The 21835-nt window shown below is 60.6% G+C and overlaps 3 protein-coding genes and 1 long non-coding RNA gene across 6 annotated transcripts; 1 reads left to right on the plus strand and 3 right to left on the minus strand.

Moving 5' to 3' along the window:
- Positions 1–989: 989 nt before the first annotated feature.
- Positions 990–7941, minus strand: ICAM5 (intercellular adhesion molecule 5). 2 transcript variants are annotated; one of them, XM_036119611.2, is made up of 11 exons: positions 7502–7941; positions 6296–6565; positions 5782–6102; positions 5264–5551; positions 4604–4744; positions 4222–4470; positions 3520–3762; positions 3153–3431; positions 2830–3069; positions 2149–2415; positions 990–1440 (listed from the first exon to the last, which is right to left on the minus strand). In XM_036119611.2, exons 1-11 carry the CDS (start codon positions 7581–7583, stop codon positions 1166–1168), a joined length of 2655 nt encoding a protein of 884 aa, XP_035975504.1. In that variant the 5' UTR covers positions 7584–7941; the 3' UTR covers positions 990–1165. The 2 variants fall into 2 exon arrangements, with proteins under 2 accessions (XP_035975504.1, XP_035975502.1); XM_036119609.2 differs by having other exon boundaries at positions 4604–4858; positions 7502–7939.
- Positions 7071–11409, plus strand: LOC144379157 (uncharacterized). Of its 2 annotated transcripts, none has more exons than XR_013441516.1 (3): positions 7071–7201; positions 9275–9370; positions 9462–9594. It is a non-coding gene; the product is annotated as an uncharacterized LOC144379157 (long non-coding RNA). The 2 variants fall into 2 exon arrangements; XR_013441515.1 differs by lacking the exon at positions 7071–7201 and adding an exon at positions 11282–11409 and having other exon boundaries at positions 9278–9370; positions 9462–9603.
- On the minus strand, positions 9145–10563 carry ICAM4 (intercellular adhesion molecule 4 (Landsteiner-Wiener blood group)). The gene is made up of 3 exons (XM_036119614.2): positions 9911–10563; positions 9489–9794; positions 9145–9357 (listed from the first exon to the last, which is right to left on the minus strand). The coding sequence occupies exons 1-3, from the start codon at positions 10302–10304 to the stop codon at positions 9215–9217; spliced, it is 843 nt and encodes a 280-aa protein (XP_035975507.1). The 5' UTR covers positions 10305–10563; the 3' UTR covers positions 9145–9214.
- Positions 10700–19464, minus strand: ICAM1 (intercellular adhesion molecule 1). The gene is made up of 7 exons (XM_036119612.2): positions 19321–19464; positions 17448–17705; positions 13477–13788; positions 12854–13141; positions 12513–12767; positions 12073–12321; positions 10700–11987 (listed from the first exon to the last, which is right to left on the minus strand). The coding sequence occupies exons 1-7, from the start codon at positions 19385–19387 to the stop codon at positions 11815–11817; spliced, it is 1602 nt and encodes a 533-aa protein (XP_035975505.1). The 5' UTR covers positions 19388–19464; the 3' UTR covers positions 10700–11814.
- Positions 19465–21835: the final 2371 nt, after the last annotated feature.

A 21835-nucleotide genomic window follows, 5' to 3' on the forward strand; every position in this document is an offset into this window, starting at 1 on the left:
GACTTTGAGGTGAGGACAGTCCAGGCAGAGGGAATGGCAAAAGCAAAGGCCCTGTGGCAGGCTGGACTTGGTGGGACGTAAGGAATCGCGAGGAGGGAAGTAGTTAAGGGTGTGTGTGTGACAGGCCGCTAGTTCCTCCCACCCCCAACCCCCTAGCAATCCCCCCCAACCCTCCCCCCCCCCCCCCCCCGCCATTTCCTGCTCTTACCTTTGCTCAGGAAATGCTTGCCTAGGGCAGCTGATGGAGTGGGAGCTGTCCAGGACTGCTTCCTTCTCTCAGGCTCTGTTCCTGCTTTTGAGGGAGGCAGAGACCGCAAGGGTGGGGGGAGAGCAGCTGTTCTCTCCTTATGCTGTAGGGGGTGAGGGGGGCGGTGGTGTGCGGAGCGGGTTGCAGCTGACAGCCGTGTGTCTCTTCTGAATCATGACAGGCAGTCAAAAGGCAGGTTGGGGGTAAACTGAGGCACGGTGGATGGACACAGGATGGAGGAGGCATTGAGGGTGGGGCGGGGATGCACCCTTTAATAGTTGGGACCTGTCACTCATAAGTGCAGCCACTGTCTGCATTTCCTCATCCTGGCGAGACCTCAGGACAGGGGCCCAATGCCCAGACCCCGGGGAGGGGGCTCCGCCCACCCTGGGAAGACAGCTTCTGCGGTGCCTGGAACCAGGCCTGGGGGAATCACCTAGCTCCCACCGCAAGAGTTAGCGGGGTTAGAGGGCAGCACTGGGCGGAAGAGATAAGGGGCAGGGAGCGGGAGGAAGGCCTGCAGTCCCCACCCCAGCCCAAGGCTGGCTGCAGCAGGAAACCGGACACGGAGAGAACACGCTGCAGCCCGCACCGCATGAAGGTGGCTTGGGCTGTGCTGACACATAGTAGGCCCTCAAAAACCAACAAGCCGAAGTAGTTTATGTATGAATAACCCGCGGGGTTGGGACTGGAACCTTGGGTTGCTTCCACATGGCAGAGACTGAAGTGGACGGACCCAGAGTCCTTTATAAAAACTTTATTTGTTGGGGGGGGGGTAGAAAATGGGGTTGACGCCCCTGGAATTGAATAAATAAATGAATGAATAAATAAATAAATACATAAATAAATAGAACAATAAGTAAGCCCCCGTGTGCCTCTGGGGGGCGTCCCCCGGCCCGCGGGGAGAGGGGAACCGGCTCAAGCCGACGTCAGCTGGATGGCGAAGACCTCGCCCCCCGCCTGCGCCTCCGCGGTGCCCGCAGCCTCGGTTCCACCTTCGGCGCCCGTGCCCCCGCCAGTGCCACCGCCCGCGCCGTTGAGACACACGGCCTCACCCGAGCTTTCGGCCTCCTGCACATTATACTCGCCCTTCTTGCAAGCGGTGGACTGAACGTAGAAGGCCAGGCCGGCCCCCGCGGCCAGTAGGGCCGCGCCCCCCGCCGCGCCGCCCACGGCGACCCACAGCCATGGACCTGCGGGGTGGAGACCCTCAAAGAGAGTGGACCAGCTCAAGGCTCCCAAGCGCGGCCACCTCTGTTCCCTCCCCATTGGCACGAGGTCAGTCCTCACGGGCCTGGCAGGGAACCCCAGCGAACTCAGAGCGTGGGGTGGGGGAAAGGAGAAAGCCTTCAAAGGCTACCCCAAGCGCTGGTGCGACCCCAGACCCATTTTACGCGTCACCTCAGCACATGAGGATAGAAGCGCCTAGCCCCAGGGATACCCAGAAGTCAACTCTCTTCACCCCCAAGAGGATGAGGGTAGGGGGGGACCGGGTCACTCCTTCACCCCGGAAAACCCGAGATACACGAAGTGGGGGGGGGAGGGGATCTGGGTGGGACCCCCATCACCCCCATCCTCTACCCTAGGTCCCTCTCCAACACCTCTTCTCCACAGCGGCTCAGTGAGGGGTGACTTCTACCCCAAGTTAATAAGCCCCTCCCACAGCCGTCACGGCCCTGGAGGGTCTCTCCCCTTGAGCTCCAGTCCGTTCCCTCTTCCTCCACCTTCCACCCCAACCCGCCATCAAAGCCCCACTCGTCAGGGTGCCCCTGACTTCTGCCCCCGCCCACTTCAGTCTCATCTGCGGGGAAGGACAGGGAAGCGAGGACCGGGTCAGGGGCCGCGCGGCGCAGGCCACGCCCCCCGCGGATTCCCTCGCCCCGCCCCCAGCTGCCACTTACCAGCCACGCGCACTGTGATGCGTCGTGCGTGGCGCCCATGCGCGTTGGTGGCTGCGCACTCGTACTCGCCGCCGTGGCTGCCCATGGCGCCCGCCACGCTCAGCGTGCTGTTGTTGCTCGACAGGCCGATGTTGAGCGCCCCCGGGGGCGCGCGCCAGCTGATCTGGGCTGGGGGCCAGGCCTCTGCGCGGCAGGTCAGCGTGAAGTTCCCGCCTGGCCGCACGCCCCCGGGGGGCGAGGCGGCCAACTCGGCCACCACCGGCCGGTCTGCAGAGGACAGGAGGTTGGAGGAGCCCCTCAGAGCCGGTCCAGGCACCGACCAAGTGCCCCTCCGCCCACCACAATCAGAGCACCCCTCCTCGGATGGGCAGGCAGGGATCCGGCCTTCCTTCAGAGCCACCTGCCCCTACTATTCGGCTGTAGTCAGCACTAAAACCTTGTGCCCTGCTTCTCTGAAGGAGAGGGGGTAGGGACCTGCACCAGTGCCCTGCTGACCTAGAATTTGAGGGGGGCGCGGGTTCCTGTTCCCTAGTTTTCATTAGCCTCAGGTTTAGACCGGGAATCCTTGTCCCCAGGAAGGGGGCCTAAGGAGGTACCCTTGAACTGCCCTGGGCAAGCCCACTGCTGCAAGTCACTGTTTTGGGAACCCAGTGCCCTCTAACGGGTGCTACTCCCACTCACATTCCACGCCCACGGTGACCGTCCGTGCGTCCGTGCCATGCATGTTGGTGGCCAAGCAACGGTAGGTACCCGCATCTTCTCGGGACACGCGCAGCCGCTGAGGCCTGGCCACGCCCTCCCGGGAGCAGCGCACTTGTGGGGACGGGCGACCCCGGGCGGCGCAGGCCAGCCCTGCAGCCTCGGCCCCTTCCAGCCACGTCTGGTGACTTGGGCAGGTGGACTCATCCATTTGCGGTGGCGCTGCAAAGCAGCCATGGGGGACGTCAGGGAGGGGCCCGGCCCCTGGGGCACCCCTACTTCCCGCCAGCCTCGGCCCCGCTCACACTCCGTGCTCACGGCGACTGTCTTGACCATGGAGCCGTGCCGGTTGGTGGCATTGCAGATGTAGATACCAGGTGCCAGTTCACTAGCGGTGCTGGGGACTCTGGGACTAGAGTCTGGGGAGGCCAGCGGCAGCAGCATCCCCTCACTGGTGCCCTCTGAGCCGATGCACTCCACACTTGGCTCCGGCTTTCCATCCACCTCACAAGAAAACAGCTGCCCAGATCCTTCCACCCACGTCCAATTGCTGGGGCAGCTCAGCTCCTCGAAACTGGGGCCATCTGGGGAGCAGAAGGTCACACAGGGACTGGAAGTCAGGCCAGGGTTATCCTGACATACCCTATCTTGCCCTGTGTTGTCCTCACTCACATTCCACCGTGACAGCCACATTTTTGGCCACAGAGCCTTGAGCATTGGTGGCTTCACAGCGGTAGGTTCCTGCGTGCTCCCGGACCACATGCAGCAGGCCCTCGACGACCCCGGCCTCCCCAGGGCGCACACAGCTCACGCTGGGCGGCGGGACCCCGTGTGCGACGCAGCTCAGCGAGACCTCTGTTCCTTCCAGCCATGTAATGTGTTCTGGGCAGCCCATGCTGTCCAGCGATGGGGCGTCTGGAGAAGGAAGTGTTGTTGGGTTTGAGGATGGGGACTGGCCTAATGTCCCTAGACCCTCTTTCCGTATGAGGGCGGCCACAAAGGGTTGGGCAGGCTGTGCCCTGCCCAGACACTAAACCAAAGAGGTTTTACGCTGGTGGAGTGGTGAGCTGTTTTTAGTCCTTTTTTCTGATTCCTACAAAGTGCCCACAGGATCCACCCCAAGTCTTTGGCCTAGAAATTCTTAGACGCCTTGGAAAGCCCACCTTCCCAAGATTCTGTCCACACACCACACCCCAGACCCTTAGGGACACGTCTACCTCTCCCCCTCCCTCCTTCTCTAAGATCTTCCCCTAATACCGCTCACCAGCCTCTTCCCTTTCCCAAAATCCTGCCCAAAGACACACTTCAGACCCTGTAGGCTAGTCACCCCTAGACCCTGAGAAGCACAAATGCGCCTTGTGCACCCCCACTCACACTCCACCGTCAGCGTCACTTCCTTGACTGCCTCGCCCTGGACGTTGACCGCAGTGCAGCGGTAAGTGCCGGCGAGAGCTCGAGTGACCGGACCCAGCAGGCCCAGCGCCAGCACCGCCCCGCTGTCCGGCCGCTCGCAGTGGACGGAGGGCGCAGGGTTTCCGCGGGCCTCGCAGCGCAGCGTCTGCTCGGGGCCCTCCGGCCACGTCCAGCTCCTGGGACACTCAGAATCATCCAGTCGAGGGGCGTCTGCAGGGGCGCGGGGTACTGAGAAGCTAGACACGGTCCTTGAGGAAAAGCCCCACTTCCACAATACGGCCAGGGACCGGACAGGCCCTTGGAAATCACGAGGAGGGAGGCGAGAGGTTAAAGGCCAACTCACATAGGACGCGGAGTTCGGCGCTCTTGTTCTTGCTTAGGGTCTCCCCGTCCACCTCGAGGATGGCGTCGCAGAAGAAGCTGCGCTTGTCGTCGTCCTCGGTGGCATTTAGCTGAAGCTGGGCGGGCTGCCCCGGGACCACGGCTGGAATTCCGTCCAGTGTGACCAGGGCTCCGGCCCCAGCTGCGCAAGTTACTGTCACCACCTTCCCCTCGGGGGTGCTGGGCTCGCTCAGGGTCAGGACCGGCGCGGGGAAGCCTGGGGGCGGGGCATTGGCCGGGAGTCCACTGACCACGCCCCTCCTGCGGGTGGAGGCTGCCCCTTATCTGCCTGAACTCTCTGGGCTCTGCCGCCGAACTGTAGGTACCTCGCTCGGCCTCTGCGGATGCTTAGGCTCCGCCCTCTTCTCGCCCCGCCTCCTCCTCGCCCCGCCCAACTTTACGGGGTCCCCACTGGGTTTGCGACGTTCCCCTTCCGGCGGCGGCTCAGACTCCGCCTCTAAAACTATTCAGCCTCAGTCCTCCAACTTTCCCACCCCTTAGGGACACTGGGACCACGGCTATTCCTATACTAAGGCCCCGCCCACCCTTTGCTCTGCCTTCCCGTTGCAGAGCGACCGGATCCACCCCTGAGCCGCGGCGGCCCCGCTTCTCTCCCTCTTACTGTAGACGGTCAGGTTCTCCCGGGTCTCGCGGCTCTCGCCCCCCAGGGTCACGTTGCAGACCAACTGCCTGGAGCCCTCCTGTTCTGCGTTAGCTGTGGCTGTGGCAGTGGCCACGAGCGCGTCCCCCTCCAGGGTGATATCGGGACTCAGCATGTGGTCCCCCAGCGCCAGGTAGACCCCAGCCTCCGAGGCTGGAAACAGCTCGTCCAAGGTGCAGCTCACGGGTCTTTCTGAGCCCACTTCCAAGAGCCGGGGGGCAGCGAGGCGTGGGGGGTCCGGAGACAGGGCTGGGTGTCGAAGAACAGAGCTTGAATATCATGTATCGGAACCACTCAATATGTACTAAGCGCTTTACATGCACTATCTTACCGTATTATCCTCAAGGCACAGAGAGGAAAACAACTTACAGCTGGTGTATGTTGGAATAAGGATTGGAATTCAGATTCCCCTGCCTCCAAACTTCTTAAACACTCCTCTGACCCCTTTTCGTCCCCTTCTGCTCCCTGTACCCACTCACCGAATGTTCGGAGCTCTCTCGGGGCGGAGCTGTTTGAAAAAAGCCCCAGGCCATGCGGCCGCAGGTCCAGCTCCGCGCGGCAAGAGAAATTGGCCCCATGGTCCTCCCTTCGCGCCAGTACTGTAGCCGTAAGCACCGCGCCTCGCGCTCGGGGTGGCTCCCCCGCGAAGCTGCGACGGATGAGCTCCTGGGCGCCCCGCAGCAGGGTCAATGTGAGGCTCCCACGAGGCCCAGCGCCTGGGACCCTACAGCTCAGGGTGAAGTTCTCGCCCACAGGCTGCCAGGCAGGCAGCGGTACCAGCTCTACACGATCCGGTCGCTCTGCAACGGGGGAACCACCGCTCTTGGAAACGCCGAGGCTCCCAGGCACGTGGCGTGGAACCCAGGGGCCCAGGGGCGGAGAGCTTGGGGATCCAGAGGGTGGAGCCTGAAGGGGAGGACCCTGTGACCCAGGGGGCGGGGCTTGGAAGGAAGGGAAAATAGTAGAGTGAGAGCGTGGCCGCTGAGAACTCACGGAAAGTGCGAATGAGCCCACGCGCCTGCAGCGTGCGCCGCGCGCAGCGGAAGAAGCAGACCGGCTGGGTCTCCGGCTCGCGGATGTCCACCAGCTGCCGCGCCAGCCAGCGCAAGCCCCTCTGGGTCCCATTCCGGCGCAGCGAGGTCTCCAGGCCACCGCGCTCAGGTCGTGGGCAGTTGGTGCTGCAATTCAGCCACAAAGATCCCCCGCGCTCCACGAGCGCCACGCGGGGCTGCAGGTCCGCCCAAAAGGGCTCCTGCGCGACCGCTGACCAGGAAAACGTGGGCTCAGCCTGGGGAGCCACCTTCCTGGGATCTTAGTGCCCCTATGTCGAATCAGGGATTCCCGGGGAATTAGCAGAGGCCACAGCCAAGGAAGAATTCAGGAGTTTCGCGTCCTGCCCCGGCCTCAGGTTTGGAGGCGCGCTCCCAGGGTTCAAACCTCGAGGGCTTCTCTGGGACATGTCAGCAGAGAGCCCTGGTCTCCAAGGTGCCAATGTAGTGATGGGAAAGCATGGGGGGAGGGGGATGAGATGAAAGACGGGGTCTTTGACGCACACAGCAATGACGGGAAGAGGGGACCTCGTGTGGAGGAAGGAAAACGAACTGGTTCTCAGGGTTCTTGCCAGAGAGGGGGAGACAGGTTGAGGCGAGGGCAAAGGAGAGATGAGGCTGAGTCAAGGATAAGTGAGGACCAAACCCGGGAGAAGAACACGAAAGAAGACTCGAGGCTGGAGCTCATGGAACGAACCGCGGTAACAGCTGAGGGACTCGGTTGCCAGGGCTCCGGATGGAGCGGGAATAGCGCTCTGAGTCACAGCAGTTGGGGAGATCGGGTCTTTCCGGACCACGACTGAGGGGGATGGCAGTCCGTGGACCATGGAGCATAACAGAGAGTGGAGAGGTACCCCGGAAAGGGACAAGGGAGACACGGGGTCTCCAGGGCTTGAGATGGGCGCGGAAGAGCACCCAGGATCTCGACGAGGGCAGGGTAGAAACCTGGGCGAGCGAGGAGTCTGGGAGCTGGGTCTCCAGTGTGTGTTGGTGGGAAGAGGGATAGAGGGCAAGGCCCGGGCTCAAGGTGGGGCAGAAGCGTGGGAGTAGAGCGAGACGAGGGCGGAGCCGGGAGGGGCTTGTGGCCGCTGTTCTGGTCCCGGAACTCCGCCCCCGCCCTGTCCACCCTGAGCCAGGACCCGGCTCTTACCTGAGAGGCCGAAGAGCCCCAGGCCCAGGACAGCCCAGAGGCCGAGCAATGCCCGGCACAGCCCCGGCGAGGGCCCTGGCATCGCCGCCGCGGGGGAAGCGCAGGAGGCGAGGAGAGCGCGAGCGCTGAGCTGGGCGAGAGGACGGCGCGGCGGGTGGGTTGTGGAGGAGGCAGAGTTGCGTTCCGGGATTGGTTTAACGTTGGTAACTTGGTTTCCAAGGAGGGGGCGGCGGCAGAGGCGGCTGGGGGGCGGGAGGGCGAGCGTGCTCCAGGCTCCCGGCCTCGGCGAAGGCGTGCTGGCAGGAGCAAGCGACCCCCGGGGTCTACGTGGAGGCCCGCCCCATCTCCCGGAGCCTTCTGGGGGCGGCCGCGCGCTCCCGCGTCATCCTCGGCGGCGAAGCCGAGGTCGGGGGATGCTGGGTTGCCCTTCTCAACCGCCCCCACCCTACCCCTAGCTTGGATGCTGTGGTAATGAGCTGGACTCAGAGCCCCGCCCCCATAGTTAGTTCCCCCACCCCCTCCCGCGCCCCTTGGGCAGGGGATTGGTTTGAAGGCTAGGAGAGAGCTGTAGAGCAGGATGGGGGAAGGCACAATTCTAGGAAAGGGTGTGTGGGGATGCCTCCCTCACTGATCCTTCTCCTTTTGAGCCGGCGAGCTGAGGGCTGTAGCCACGCCCCTAGTCTCCCTCCGGCTCCGCCCCCGCACGCGACAGAGGGGGTGGGGACCAAAGTGCCAGCGAGTCGGGAACACGTGTGCGTGCGCGCAGCGTTCGCCGGCGTCTAAATTAGGGTCGGCTCTGCTCTGGGTCTGTATTTACCCAGCGTGCAGCGGGCACGTGTCTACGCGGCGTGTGTGAGCGCAAGCGGCGGAGGAGCGCCCCTGAATCCGCTTTCGGCGCGGTGGGCGGGGCCCTGGACCGCACCGGCCCTCCCAGACATCCAGTGCGGGCTCGGCTTCTGTGTCCACGCGAGACCGAGAGACCAACTATGACACTTCGACCCTGCATCCGGGCCCCAGGCTTTGACGCCCCCCCCGCATGTGCCCCCCAGGCCCGGTGATTATCAAGACGTTGCCAGGACGCGAGTCTGTGACACCCCACGTGGGCCCTCTGATTGTTCCCTCCCCGCAGTCACAACATGGGTACCTTTGCTTCGCATCTCCGTCCCTCAGTGTGTCATGTGACCCCGTCCATTTGCGCTCTCAGCGCCAGAGCTAACGGTGAACTGTGGGGGTCAGTTCTCGCTCCACCCCTGTCCTCCGGGAAAGTGCTGGGTCGCAGGTGGAGGGGCGGGGGGGGGGGGGAAATGGGAAAGGAAACTTAACATCCAATCAGAGCTGCTGCGTGGCGCGGCGGAGCCAATCGGGGGGAAAACCGTCCTGTGAGCCAAGCCTCCCACAGCCCAAAGCCCTCCAGCGCCCAAGCTATGCCCATTTGCACCCCACTGATAACGCCCGCAGGGGGGGTATGTTACCACACTTGGCTGGGAATGCGGGTCCCCAGGCGGCTGAGAAGGAGGAAGCCTCAGGTGCCCTCCGAGAGACAAGGCACTTAGAGAAAGTGACTGAGGCAAGGCCAGAAAAGAAGACCACCTCCTCAGAGGAGGTACGCTCGCGGGGGGACCTTTAGGCCGTGAGGCAGAGGCTGACTGAGGAGGACTTTATTGAATCAGTCAGGGTTCCCCCCAGTTGTCCCAGATTCCTTTTTCCTCCGGCTCAGACGGCAGAGACCCTCCTCTCTTTACTCCGGTTCTGCACCAACGGCCGTTTTCGCAGGTAGGCGGCCCCCACGACGAGAAGGATCCCCGCTAAGGCTGCGATGGAGGTGGAGGCCAAGGCTTCGGGCGCGGGGCGCCAAGCTGGGGACAGGAGGTGAGAATTAGGACCGGGGCCCAGGGAGACGTGACCTCCCGCTCGACTCGCTCACCCTACCGGCGTCACACCCTGGCCCTCCCCTCCTCAGGGGCCCAGGATTACAAAGGTGCCTCACCGAGGCCTGTCAGCGTTATGGGTGCCGAGCTGCTGCGGACCACCAAGCCATCAAGACTGAGGCGTGCGTGGCAGGTCACCGGTTTCCAGAAGTCGCGGGGCCTGGCGGGCAACGTGTAAGTCAGCGTCACGTTGGCCAGATCAGTGCCGGTGTAGCGCTTCAGGTTCTCAGAGTAGATGACCCGGCCGCCGTGCCTCAGAGTCACCACCAGGAAGCCCACGGGGAATACGTGCGTCACGTGGCAGCGCAGAGTGTACTCATTGCCCACCAAGAGCGGAGGCTCCAGGATCACGCTTTGCGGCCGTTCTAAAGCGAGAGGGGGCCTCTGAGCCAGGTCCGCGTGCGCCCCCTAGCGCGTCTGTTAAACACCCGCCCCGTCCCCCTCCCCTCACCCCAGCAAGGCCTGGACCCCCGTCCCTCACTGTAGGCGGTGATCTTGGCCGTGGCCCCCCGTGTTTCTCCTGCGCAGGTGACGAAGCAGCGCACCTCGGAGCTCCAGGCCCTCACGTCCAGCAGCTGGTAGGATACCCAGCCGGGCCCACTGAGCGTTTGGCCCCGCTGCAGCCCAGTGCTGAGGCTGGAATTCTCCGGCAGGGGGCAGCTGGTGCTGCAGTTGAGCCACACTGAGCCCCCCGGCTGCACGGCCTTGAACCCGGGGCTCATGCGCACCCAGAACGGCGCTGAGGTCTCCGAGGGCGCCGGGGAGCTGCCTCCCGGGCCTTGGGCCCGCGCTCCCCGGCGCCGACGCGCTCTCCCGCCTCCCGGGTAGGCGGCCGCCAGCAAAAGCAGCAGCGAGAGGGGGAGCAGAGACCCCATGGCAAAGGGCCCAGACTGAGGGGCCGAGCGCCAGGGAGCCAAGGCTGGCTCTGGAGATAAGGAGGCCGGCAGCCCCGCCTCCGCAGCCCCACCCAGAGGGACGGAGGCCCCTCGAGGGCCTGGGAGCCTGCAGTATATAAGCCCCTCAGCCCCTCCCTCAGCTCAGGAATGAGGTTCCAGGCCTATGTAAAGCGAGAGTCCGAGAGTTTTCTGGAGAGGAATCTTTAATTTTCGCTTGAGTCTCAAAAGGTCCTAACAAGCCCCAGATTTGGATTAGAGCCTCGGGGGTGGGCCTTGAACCGGCAGCCTTTTCCTGGGGGAGGAAGTGGGAGGACAGGGCTGGAAAGGGCTCCTACTGGATGGGACACCTCCCCTCAACTCAAACAAGGCGGGCGCACATGAAAAAGCTTTATTAGCACAAGAGAGAGAGGCTTCCAGAGCCGGGCGGGGATCTTCCCAGGCCTCTCCTCCCTACTGCCTGTAGGGCCCTCATCTCTGCAGGAACTTGGGGCTGCCGGAGTGCTCTGTTCTTGCTCTGTCCCACTGAGATGGAAACAGGACAAGGCGGGGACACAGGGGTTGGACATGGTTTCATGGGACTCCATGGTTTAGCTGCCAATGAGTGGGCATTCATGTTTAGGCATGCCCCGGTGTCACTGTGAGCACTAGCAGAGAGGCATATGGGCAGAGGGGGGGCTAACAGAGGTCAGTGCCAGTGATGGCGGGAGGAGTCCGGGCCCAGTGGGTTGTCCCTGGGCATGTCACCAACTAAACAGTATCACCATTGCCAGTCCCCTTCTGGAGGAAAGCAGCTTTAGCTAATGGAATGGGAAATTCCAGCCCCACTTGATCTTTTTTTGCCAGGCGCTCCTGTGCAGTGCACAGCTAGTGCGACTGTACCTGGCCACCCTAAATGAGGTTTAGACTGACAGCTCCCTGAGGACAGGAACTCATGCTCCTCTTCTTTACCATTCTAGCCCACATAAAAGGCACCCAATAAATAGCTGGTAAAAGAACAAATGAATAAATACGTCATCATCGAAAGTTGGGGACAGCCCGTGGACTGCAGGGCTGGACCTGGCATCTGTCAGAGGAAGTATGGGGGTATGTGTTTCCATGCTGCTGGTGTTTGTGCAGGTTACTTCTCTCTTGGGCTGTAGGGCCTCAGCACACGCAGTAGGGGTGGGTTTCACTGTTTCCCAGTTGGGCGTCCCATGTTGAGTGTCCCGCCACACCCCCCCCAGACAGGGCAGGCTTTGACATCCCTCATAGTCATGCCCCAAGTCCTGCCCCCTCCTTGTGGCTCAGTCCTGTGGCTCCAGGTCAGGTGTGAGGCTTGGGGATCCTAGGCCTGCAGGTGCCAGGACCCCTGTATCCTGAGGCCTCTAGCCTGTCCTCAGGCAACCTGGGAAGGGGGGTGGAGCTGCATGGCTTGTGACCACTGTTGTTCAATGTGGCACCGCTGCCACCGCGCGGGGGGCTGAGGGGGAGGCCGGGGCGTGGCCCAGGTTCAGGGGGGCGTGGCCGGTGTGTTCAGCTTCATGGCAGCTGCCTCCTGGGCCTTCTGTAGCCTGTATTTCTGGATCTTCCGCTGGCGGTTATAGAGGTAAGCGGCTGCGCTCACAGTTCCTAAGATGACAGCAGCCGCCACCAGAATGATGATGACCATGTTATTCTGGTGGTCTGTGGGGAGGACACAGGGCGTGATGAGGGTTGAGCCAGGCTCGCTGCCCCTGCCCTGCCCAGCCCCAAACACCGGCACACTCACAGGTCACGTTCAGGACTACTTCGCGGGTGACCACACCACGGGGGCTCCGGGCCTGACACAGGTAAGTGCCCGCAACCTCCCGCTTGACGGGTCTCAGGTCCCCGATGGGCAGCAAAGCCTCATCCTCCTTCCGGTGACATTTCAGCTCAGGAACCGGGTTCCCCCAAGCTTGGCACCGCAGGGTCTGCTGGGAGCCTTCCTCCCATGTCCAGTTTCCCGGGCAATCCCTCTGGTCTAGTCGGGGACCATCTGGAGAAACACAGCAAGATGAGGGAGGGGGTGAGGGACTAGGAGGATACCCCCACCACCACCACCTAGGACTGGAGGACTCAGGAATCTGGGGAGAAGGCTGGAGGGGGCCCTCAGAGGGCAGGAGCTCATGGGGTCTTAAGGGGTTGGGTCTTGGGGATTAGGGGTCATTTTCCAGTGGCCCCACTCACACAGGACGCGGAGCTCCCGGGTCTGGTGCTTGTGCAGCACGTGTCCAGCCACGTCCAGAGCAGCAGAGCACGAGAAGCTGCGCCTGTGGTCCGCAGCACTGGCATTTAGTTGGAATTGTGCCCTGGGTGCTGGAGGCCCCGGTGGCAGCCCGCTCAGCGACACCACGACTCCAGCCTGGGCCTCACACTCCACAGTCACCACAGTCCCTTCTGAGACCTCTGGCTCACTTAGGGTCAGGTTGGGCGCGGGGAAGCCTGGGAGGGGGTGGGCACACAGTGAGCACCGCCCCCCAGGGTTCGCCCCCCCCCCCCCCCGGAAGCACGGCCCCCTCTTGACTTACTGTAGAGGGTCACATCCTCCTTCCACATCCGGTCTTGTTCTCCCAGGGTCACCACACACGCCACCTCCTGGGTGCCCTCCTCTGCTGCGTTCGCCTTGACATTGGCCATGGCCAAGACGGAGTCCTTGCTGTACAGGGATGTAGAGGGCAGTTTCTGTTCCGCCAGCGTCAGGCCGACTTTGGCCTCCGCAGCTGGGAACAGCCCATCCATAGTGCAGTTCACAGCCCACTGTGTGCCCACTTCCACCATCCTGGGGGTAGCAAGGCGTGGCTGGGTCTCTGGCAGGACTGGGGAGAGAGGGTGGGTGTGAACAGAGAGGGGACAGGCAACCTGAAGCCCCCTTCTGGGGCATTTTCATTCCCCCCACTTGGGACATCCTCTGGTTCCCAGAGACTCTGGCCTGGGTCACCCCTGTCCCGAGACCCACGCAGGGGTACAGGCTTCTCAGAAGATCCTGCAGCTGGGGCACCCCATCCCAGACCACCCCACCCCTATGGCCAAGAACATGCTCTTTCCAGAAGCCTTTGTAATCTAGGTCACCACCTGAGCACCCCCACGACCCACACCCCAAGCAGGAACACCCCCTGAGCCCATCCTCTCTGGCGGCTCCCCAGTGCCTCACCAAAGGTTCGGAGCTGCCTGGGGGCCGAGATGTTCTGGAACAATCCCAGCCCTCGGGGCCTCAGGTCCAGGTCCGTGCGACAGGAGAAATTGGCGAGGTGGTCGTCTCTGCCCGCCAGCACCGGGACCGTGACCTCGACCTCGGCGGGCTCCCCAGAGGCCGGGTGCCGGCTCAGCTCCTCCTCCCCGCGGAGCAGCACCACGAAGAGGCTGTCCCGGGGCGCCCCGCCGGCCACCTGGCAGCGCAGAGTGAGGTTCTCGCCCACGGGCTGCCAGCGGGGTAGGGGTAACAGCTCCACTCGCTCCGGGAACCCTGGGTGTTAAGGGGGCGGGGTGGTGGTGTGTGAGCGGGACGGGCTGCCCGCCCGCAGGGGGCGCTGGGGCGCCGGCTGCACCTGTCCAGGAGCCCCACCGCTCTCCACTCTTGACACTCCCCAAACCACCTAAGCCAGACAGGAATGTTAAGAGCTTCGGGATAAACCGGTTGGGAAGTCCCCAGGAGGTTGTGAAGGGGGCAAAAGCAATTTATTCACTGCAGCATCTGAGAGTGAAAAGCGGAAAAGCGGGGCGCCTGGGTGGCTCAGTCGTTAAGCGTCTGCCTTTGGCTCAGGTCATCATCCCGGGGTCCTGGGATCGAGCCCCGCATCGGGCTCCCTGCCCCACGGGAATCCTGCTTCTCCCTCTCCCACTCCCCCTGCTTGTGTTCCCTCTCGCTGTATCTCTGTCAAATAAATAAATAAAATCTTAAAAAAAAAAAAAAGAAAAGAAAAGCGGAAAAGCACCTCAAAATCTATCACCAGGAGTCCCGTTCAAATAAATACAGGAAATTTAAGCTGCCTGGTCCAGTAGAGATTGTTTTTAAAAGCCCCCTGCTCCCCCTTCTCCTCTTCTTGGCCTTAGTTTTCTCCAAAGCACCGCTCACCGTCTGATATCCGAAGGTGACACATCTACTCAGTTAACTTGTTTCTCCTCTATGTCCCCCCCCCCCCAATGGTAGTTCAGCCTGGGAGGGCAGGGGTCTTTGCCCCCTGACCCTCCGCTGGTACACAGTAGGCTGTCTATGTTCATAGAAAGAATAAGGTCGAGCCACCCACACTGATTCGAGGCCTTTCAGAAGCCCCCTTTTAAAGGAAAGAAGTTCCCGAATGTGCCGTGTGATCCCCTGAAATGTTAAAAATGCAAGAACAACCCACAGACACTCAAAATGAAACTCTGAATATCCCCTGAAAACACAACACGTGGGCTTTGTTTTTGCCAGGGTCTCCGCTCCACAGGAGGTAACAGAATTTCAAGCCTGGGCTGCTGGTGAAAATTAACAGCAGAGTCCCGGTGAGCTGTGATTCAGCACTGAGACCCCCTGCCAAAGGCTTCCCAGGGCGGGGTCTTAGTGTCTCTTGGCAAGACTGTTAAAGTGTCAGGGGCCGACACCTAGCTTTGGGGCTTCACTGCTATGAGCTGTACGTGAGTGACTTCGCCTCTGGAATAGGTGTAGAAATCGAGCCGCAGTTTCCTGAGCTGTAAAATGGGTTATTGGAGGTAAGACTTTCATGAGTCCATTTAAGAGGTAGAGAGAATGACTGTAAATGAGCATGAGGTTTCTTTTTAGGGTGATGGAAATGTTCTAAAATTAGATCGTGGTGATGGGTGTACAACTCTATAAACACGTTAAAATGTGTTGAATTGTACACTTCAAAGGGGCGTCTTTTATGATGTGTACACGATATCTCAATAAAGCTGTTTTAAGAAATAAAAGGGCAAGAAACCCCTCAGACATCCAGTGCTTACCTCTAACCACCTGCTGCAAACACGAATTTGCAGAGCTGGTGTAAACCTCAAACCTCAGCACACATCCCCTACCCCCACCCCCCACCCCCAAATGGAATTCACATCTCCAAGCCCAGCTCCTTGACTTTAAGGTCAGACTGGGGGAGGAGGTCTGTCTTACTTGGACCTCTCCCTGAGCCCCAACCTTCAGTCCTGGTTACTTCACTCTTCAAATATTTGTCTGCCCTCCCTTCCTGTACCCAGCCACTGCCCACACATGTGGTCTGGACGAGGTCCACAGCCAAATGCTCTCTGGCTTCCCATAAGCCTTCCGCTATCTAGAACCGTGGCCTGCTCACACACCCTCCGTGGCTCCCTAGCACCCTGAGGAGAAGGTCCCAGCTCCTCCACCTGGCATTTGAGGCCCTGCCCACCTCAGCTCTAGCCACACCAATCTGTTGGTCTTCAGCCCCTCCTAACACCCCTCCCCCCATCCGCCTGTTTTCCCACTCAAAACTTTGCCTAGCCTGTTCCCTCTGTCCTGAGTGTCCGTCTATCAACTCTTACTCACCCTTCAAGGCCCAGTTAGGGGTCATCTCTTATAGGACTTAACGCCTTTATTCTTTCTAGAGAAAGCTCAGCCACCCAGGGATCCTGCCTCATCTTTACACTGGGCGTGGAGCAGGACCAAACTAGATAGAGAGTCTCTTAGGGGACCCCTCTACCGCGTGCCGGGCACCTGTTCCATTTCACAGAGATGGAAATGAAGGCAAAGTCTGGCACCCAAAGGCACAGAGGGAGAAACGTCACAGAGCCAGGACTCAAACTTGGCGCACTGAGCTCTCAGCTATCAGGCCGAAATGCGGAAGTCTTTCGGGGAGGTTTGCCTGGGGTTTCACAGGCCACCAGGAATGTTCGGGGACTCCCCTCACCTGCCCAGAATCTGCTCAAACATGCTCCAGGTCAGAAGCAAAGCTGCTATTTCCCCAAAGGCTTCTTTTGCCCAGGCACCGTGAAGGTGGAATATCCTTTACGCCTCCCGGCCTCGTTAGACCCAAGTGAGGAGGGCTCATGGGAAGCCAAGCCACGTCCCCCACGGTCGCCCTGTTAGTCAGGGCCATGCTGGGATTGGCACCCGAGGCTGGCTGATCCCAAGACCAGTGGGCCGGTTCTCTTTCTTTTCCTCCTTCCTTGTTCTTTTTGTTTTGTTTTGTTTGCACCTGCGTTTTATTTCTGTATGGCCTCTGGTAACAGTAATTCTTGCGGTGCAAAATGCCCAAAGTAAAAGAAGGCCCATCGAGACGGCTCGCCTGCTGCCCTCTCCCAGAGCAGCCCTGCCCCAGCTTCTGTCCTCACAGCCAGCTAACACGGTCACTTCTTGCATTTCCTCTCATGCCTCCTTTATGTGCCAACACAGGCATCCCTCCCCCTGCCGCGCTGCTCCTTAACACCAGGGATGGCTGCCTCTCACTCTGGGCATACCTCCCCTTCCCTTCAACTTGACAGTACACCTTGGAGCTCATTCTCTTTTGGGGACACAGGAGCTTCCTCTTTTTTTTTGCGCAGCTGCATACTATTCCACCACACGGTCTGCTGACAGTTTATCTCCCCGGCCCGCTACGCCTGAGTGGCTTGCGAACGTTTGCCCTTCCAAATAAAGCCGCAGTGAATAAGCCCATCCTGCGCCCCATTCAGTTCCCTCGTGGATGGGGTCACAGGGAAGCCCGGTTCCCAGGAGTGGGATTTCTATGTCCAAGCTCATGTGCCTGTGTCATTTAGAGAAGCGACACCCCCTTTCCCCGCTCAGGGTTGTGCTTCTTGATGCCCCCACCCTGTCAGCAATGCCCCAGGACGGCCTGCTCCCCCCACCCCTGTTGCCAATATGTGAAAAATGCCATGTCCGGGCTGCTTTGAAATTGCCTCTTCTTTTCAAGAGTCACATCTAGGATCTGTCACATGTTTAAAGAGGCCTAGAGTATTCGAATGTACCGAATCTCTGTATTGTGCTAAAGGCACCCAAGAAAATTCAAGAAGGGGTTTCAGAGGACAGTGAGGCTCTCCGAAGATGTGCCTGCCCACCAGTCCTTCGGTGAGTCAGCTCTGGCCCCACCACCGAGCCACCAGGGCTGTCCTGGCCTGCGGGGACCCCTACGCACCCACCTCCCCCACCCAGCCTGCCTAGTCCAGCCCCTGGGCCCAGCCACTCACAGTACACGGTGAGGGACATTGAAGCCATCGTCTGTTTGTGACAGTTTGCAAAACATATGGGATGGCTATCTTCTTGCACATCACTCAGTTCAAAGACCTTCCAGTTGACCCCATGGGCCACTTCCTTCTTCGTCAACTGAGTCTCCAGGCCCAAGGTGGAGGACTGGTCACAAGAAGTACTACAGTTCACCTGCACGGAGCCTCCGCGGGGTATGATGGCTTCTGGGGGGTGCACTGATGTTTGGGCACCTCCAAGTCCTAGAACAAGAGATGGAGGAGGGGACAGGCATTACAAATTGGGTTCCCCAACAATTACCATGTACCCAGCCTGTGCTGGGCGCATAGCCTTGAATGAGACAAAAACTCTGCCTGCAGTGTGGGAGACAGAAAAATTCACAGGCAAACAAGATAATTAATAACTGATGTTAATACGAGCTTTGACAAAAACAAAACGGTGATAGAACAGACAGTGCCTTGGCAACAGGGTAATGTGTGAATGATGAGAGGGGTCTGGCCATTCAGAGAACAGAGAAATTAATTCCAGGCAAAAGGAACAAGTGCAAAGGCCCTGTGGCAGGATGGCTGGAGCAGAGCGAGTAAGGGGGAAGAGCTGGGGGCAAGGAGGTCAGGAAGATCGTGTGCGTGGTGCAGGCCACGCAAGGTCTTGTTCTTCATTCTGAAGGCAATGGGAAGCCATAGAGGATTTTAGCAGAGGAGGGACATGAAGTCAGTGTTCTTCTCCATCCCAAGATGTGAGGTGGAGAGGGCTAGCCCTCCGGGAATGAAGAGATTCCAATTAAGCTGGCTCCCTGCTCCCTCTGGCAAGTGGTCTCCCCTCTCCAGGCCTTAATTTCTCCATCTGTAAGGTGGGTGAATATAGTCATCCCAGCCCCTGCTAATCCAATGGACTCACAGCACAGGGCAGGCAGTGAGCGCTGTGGGGGATAAGAAGGGGGGTGGTAGTGGTTAGCTTCCTCAGACCCTGGTGCCTCTGAAGCAGAAAGTCTGTCTGGGCCCACCCCTTCTCTCTCTCCTCCAAAGATTCCTGTCCTCAGCTTTGGGTCTACTCTATCTGGGGTGGAGGCGTGGAAAAACAGTAGCTCCGTGAATTCTCCGAGAGTAATGGGATGGTTCCCATTTCACGGAGTGAAACGGTGAGGCTGGGAGAGGTGACGTTACTCACCTAAAAAGCCACAGAATCCAGACTGGCATCTGGACTAGAAAACTTTGTTGAGCTGGTAAGCACAGGTGTCCCTTTCCCACCATCGGGCTTCCCAACACCCACCGCGGTATGTGACCCACTATCTCCCTTTCTCCCCTCCCTCCAGACTGGGGTTGGTGGAGGGGTGCTGGGGCGTCCCACTCTCAGCCTCTGGTCCCTGGGCAAGTCAGCCCTGGAATTCCCCCGCGCAGAAGCAGTCCCGGACTTCCCCAGAAGTAGGAGATGAGGAACAGAATGTACGTGTGTTGGGGGGGGGTCCCCAGCCTACTCAGCTTGGCGCCGGACCCATCCCCATACCGTCTGACCCGGTCCTGGAGCCAGGCGTGGCATTGGGCCAGGACACAACCATTTCGAGGAGGCGTCTCTTGCGTTCTCCATTTTACGGCTGAGAAACTGAGGCTCTGGGAGGGAGACTCAACCTGTAGCTTGAGGCCACTCATCGAGGTGATGCAGGGTCTGGATTCGAACCCACGGCTGTTGTCTTTGGCTCTAGCCCCAACTTCCCATAAAGAGCTACCTAAGTACGATTGGGGCTTATCCCCAGCTGGCCGGCTTATCCCCAGCTGGCCGGGAGTCGGTCCTCCCAGTGCCTGCAGGGCGCAGCCTGGATCCCCGGAGTTGGCGCGACGGCAGCTCCCACCCCTGACTCACCTGGGAGCAGAGCTCCGATCAGGGCCAGGAGCGCGGGCAGCGCGGGCCGGGCGGGGCCGGGAGCCATAGCCGGCCAGACGAGGGCGGAGAGCGCAGAGCGCGCGGCAGAAGCGCAGAGGCGTGCGGCGCGGACTGGGCTACTGGAGCGCGCGGGAGCTTTTATAGTGGCCTGGTCGGGCCCGGGGGGACAGAGGGGCGGGGCTGCTTTCCCGGAAACCTCGCGCTTTCCCCTCCGGAAGGAGGGCTCCGGCATTTCCGGATCGAGAGGGTACCGAGCCCAAGTCGGGCTGTCCCCCCTATCGAGCGCTGGAATTTCCGAGTCGCAGCAACGAGGACCGCAGCGGCCCCGCGGGCCCGGGGGGCCGCTCCTGGCGCTAAGGGTCCGGTGCCCGGGGCCGGGCTGACCGTGGTTCTGCGTTTACGCTGCGCTAAACTCTTTACTGAATTCTGCCAACTACCCTGGACGGTAGGGACTGCTATTGTGTCCATTCCACGGAGGGGTAAACCGAGGCTCCGAGCTGCGAGGGGATTCGGACTCAAGTGTGACGCCCCAGCACCTGCGGGCCTCTTTAGCCGAGTGGAGTGTCCGTCGCTTGGATGGGGGCGCAGGAGTCCCTTCGGCGGCGCGGTCTCCATCAAGGGCGCCCCTCCCCAAGGAGCACGCCGCTGCCCAGCGGACAGATCTCCCGAGAAGCGGCAGGAACAGGCCCGGACACGTTCTGGCGGCCGCGAAACCTGGGGGTGAGGACTGGCGGCGTCATCACGTCCGGGGCCCTGCATCCCCCCTCGAATGGGCGCTTCCACCCCCGCGGCCTCGCTTCCCCTTTCGGCCTCCGCAGCGGGGACATCTTCACGGCTTCCAGAAAAAGGAAGGAAGCCGCGTGGTCCTGACGCGCTGAGTCCCCCGCTGCCGTTCCTAGGCTCTTCGGGGAAACTGAGGCAGCAAACCTTGAATGGAGAGGGGGCGCTGGGACCCTTTCTTTCCGCGGGGAAACAGCTCCTAGGCCCCCAAGTGGGGCGGGGAGAGAGGCCGTCAATTTCCAAGTGCTGCGCGAGGTTCCTGAAACTTGAGCGCTGGGCGCCCGCGCTGACTACGTGCAGATGTTTACGTGCAGATGTTTGCACCCGCTAATTCTATTAGGGCGGGGCGGGGGGAGCGTTGTGACGGCCTCGGCCTGCGCGTGTGACCCCAAGACTTGGCATCTACCACGACGAGGCTGGGGACCCTGGGGTCTCCCAGCGCCAGTCCGCGCCGCCCAAGGCTTCCTGTTGTGGGGCGCGCGCCGCGTCGCCATGGAGACCTCGGAGGGGCCAGGGAGGTCGCGCAGCAGAAGGGGAAGGGAGGGGGCCCCGGGGACGTTCGGGCCCTTCCTCGGGAGGATGGGCCTGAGAGTCACTCATCAGCCAGCAACGCGTCCCTTCCCCCGCCCCAATCATTCCCAAGGAATTTCCACGGGGATCTTTCTACGTCGGGTGTGGTGGGTGCTGAATTCCCGCCCAGAACTGCCTGGGCAAAGGTGCAGAGCAAAGGTGCAGAATGGGAACCAGGACGCGCTGGGCCTGGGAAAATCCCGTGCGGGGTCGGAGCCGAGGATTTTCCGACGGATTTTCCTTTTTCTTTAAAGATTTTATTTATTTATTTATTTGAGAGCAGAAAGATTGTATTTACTTATTTATTTATTTATTTAAGTATTTAAGAGCGAGCGAGAGAGCGCGACCACGAGCAGGGGGAAGGAAAGGGAGAAGCGGACTCCCCGCCGAGCGGGGGAGGGGCTCGATCCCGATCCCACGACCCCGGGATCACGACCCGGGTGGAAGGCAGACGCTCTACCCACTGAGCCACCCTGGTGCCCCCGGCGGATTTTTTTTGGGATCTCTTCCTTGGGTCCCTTGACCTTAGTCCAAAGTGCGCGCGGGCCGCGAGCTCCCCCGCGCGGCCCAAGTCTTCCTTGTAGCCATAAAAGCGCCAATCTTTCTCACTTCTCCCGACTTGCTGGGCAGTGTTTATTGAGCGCCTGCTGTATACCAAGAATCCTTCCAGGTGTGCTAGCGACACAGCAACGATCAGAAAATACAAAAATTTCGCCATTGTGCAGAGATGGTTTTAGTGTGGGGGGGAGACAGACAAGAAACTAAAATATATGGGGTGTTAGCTTGTGATTAGTGCTGAAGAGAAATAAAACGGGAGGGAATAGGCAATGTGAGGGTTGATGAACTTTCAAATAGAGTACTCTGAGAAAGACTGAGAAGGTGACATTTGAGCAAAGACCACGGGAGGTGAGGAGGGAGCTGTGACAATACCAGGGAGGGAGTGTACCAGGCAGAGAGTTCTGAATGTGCAAAGGCCCTGAGGTAGGGACAGCCAGGAGGCCAGTGTGGCTGGGGTGCAGTAAGGAAAGGAGGAGGAAAGGAGGGCAGGGAGGAGATGATGCAACTCTGTAACTATAAATTCAAGTGCTTTGGTTTTTCCTCCCAGTGAAGTGGGAGCCATGAAAGGTCCTGAGCAGAGGAGGGA

This window comes from Halichoerus grypus, chromosome 1 (genome assembly GCF_964656455.1).
Source record: "Halichoerus grypus chromosome 1, mHalGry1.hap1.1, whole genome shotgun sequence".
NCBI lineage: Eukaryota > Metazoa > Chordata > Mammalia > Carnivora > Phocidae > Halichoerus > Halichoerus grypus.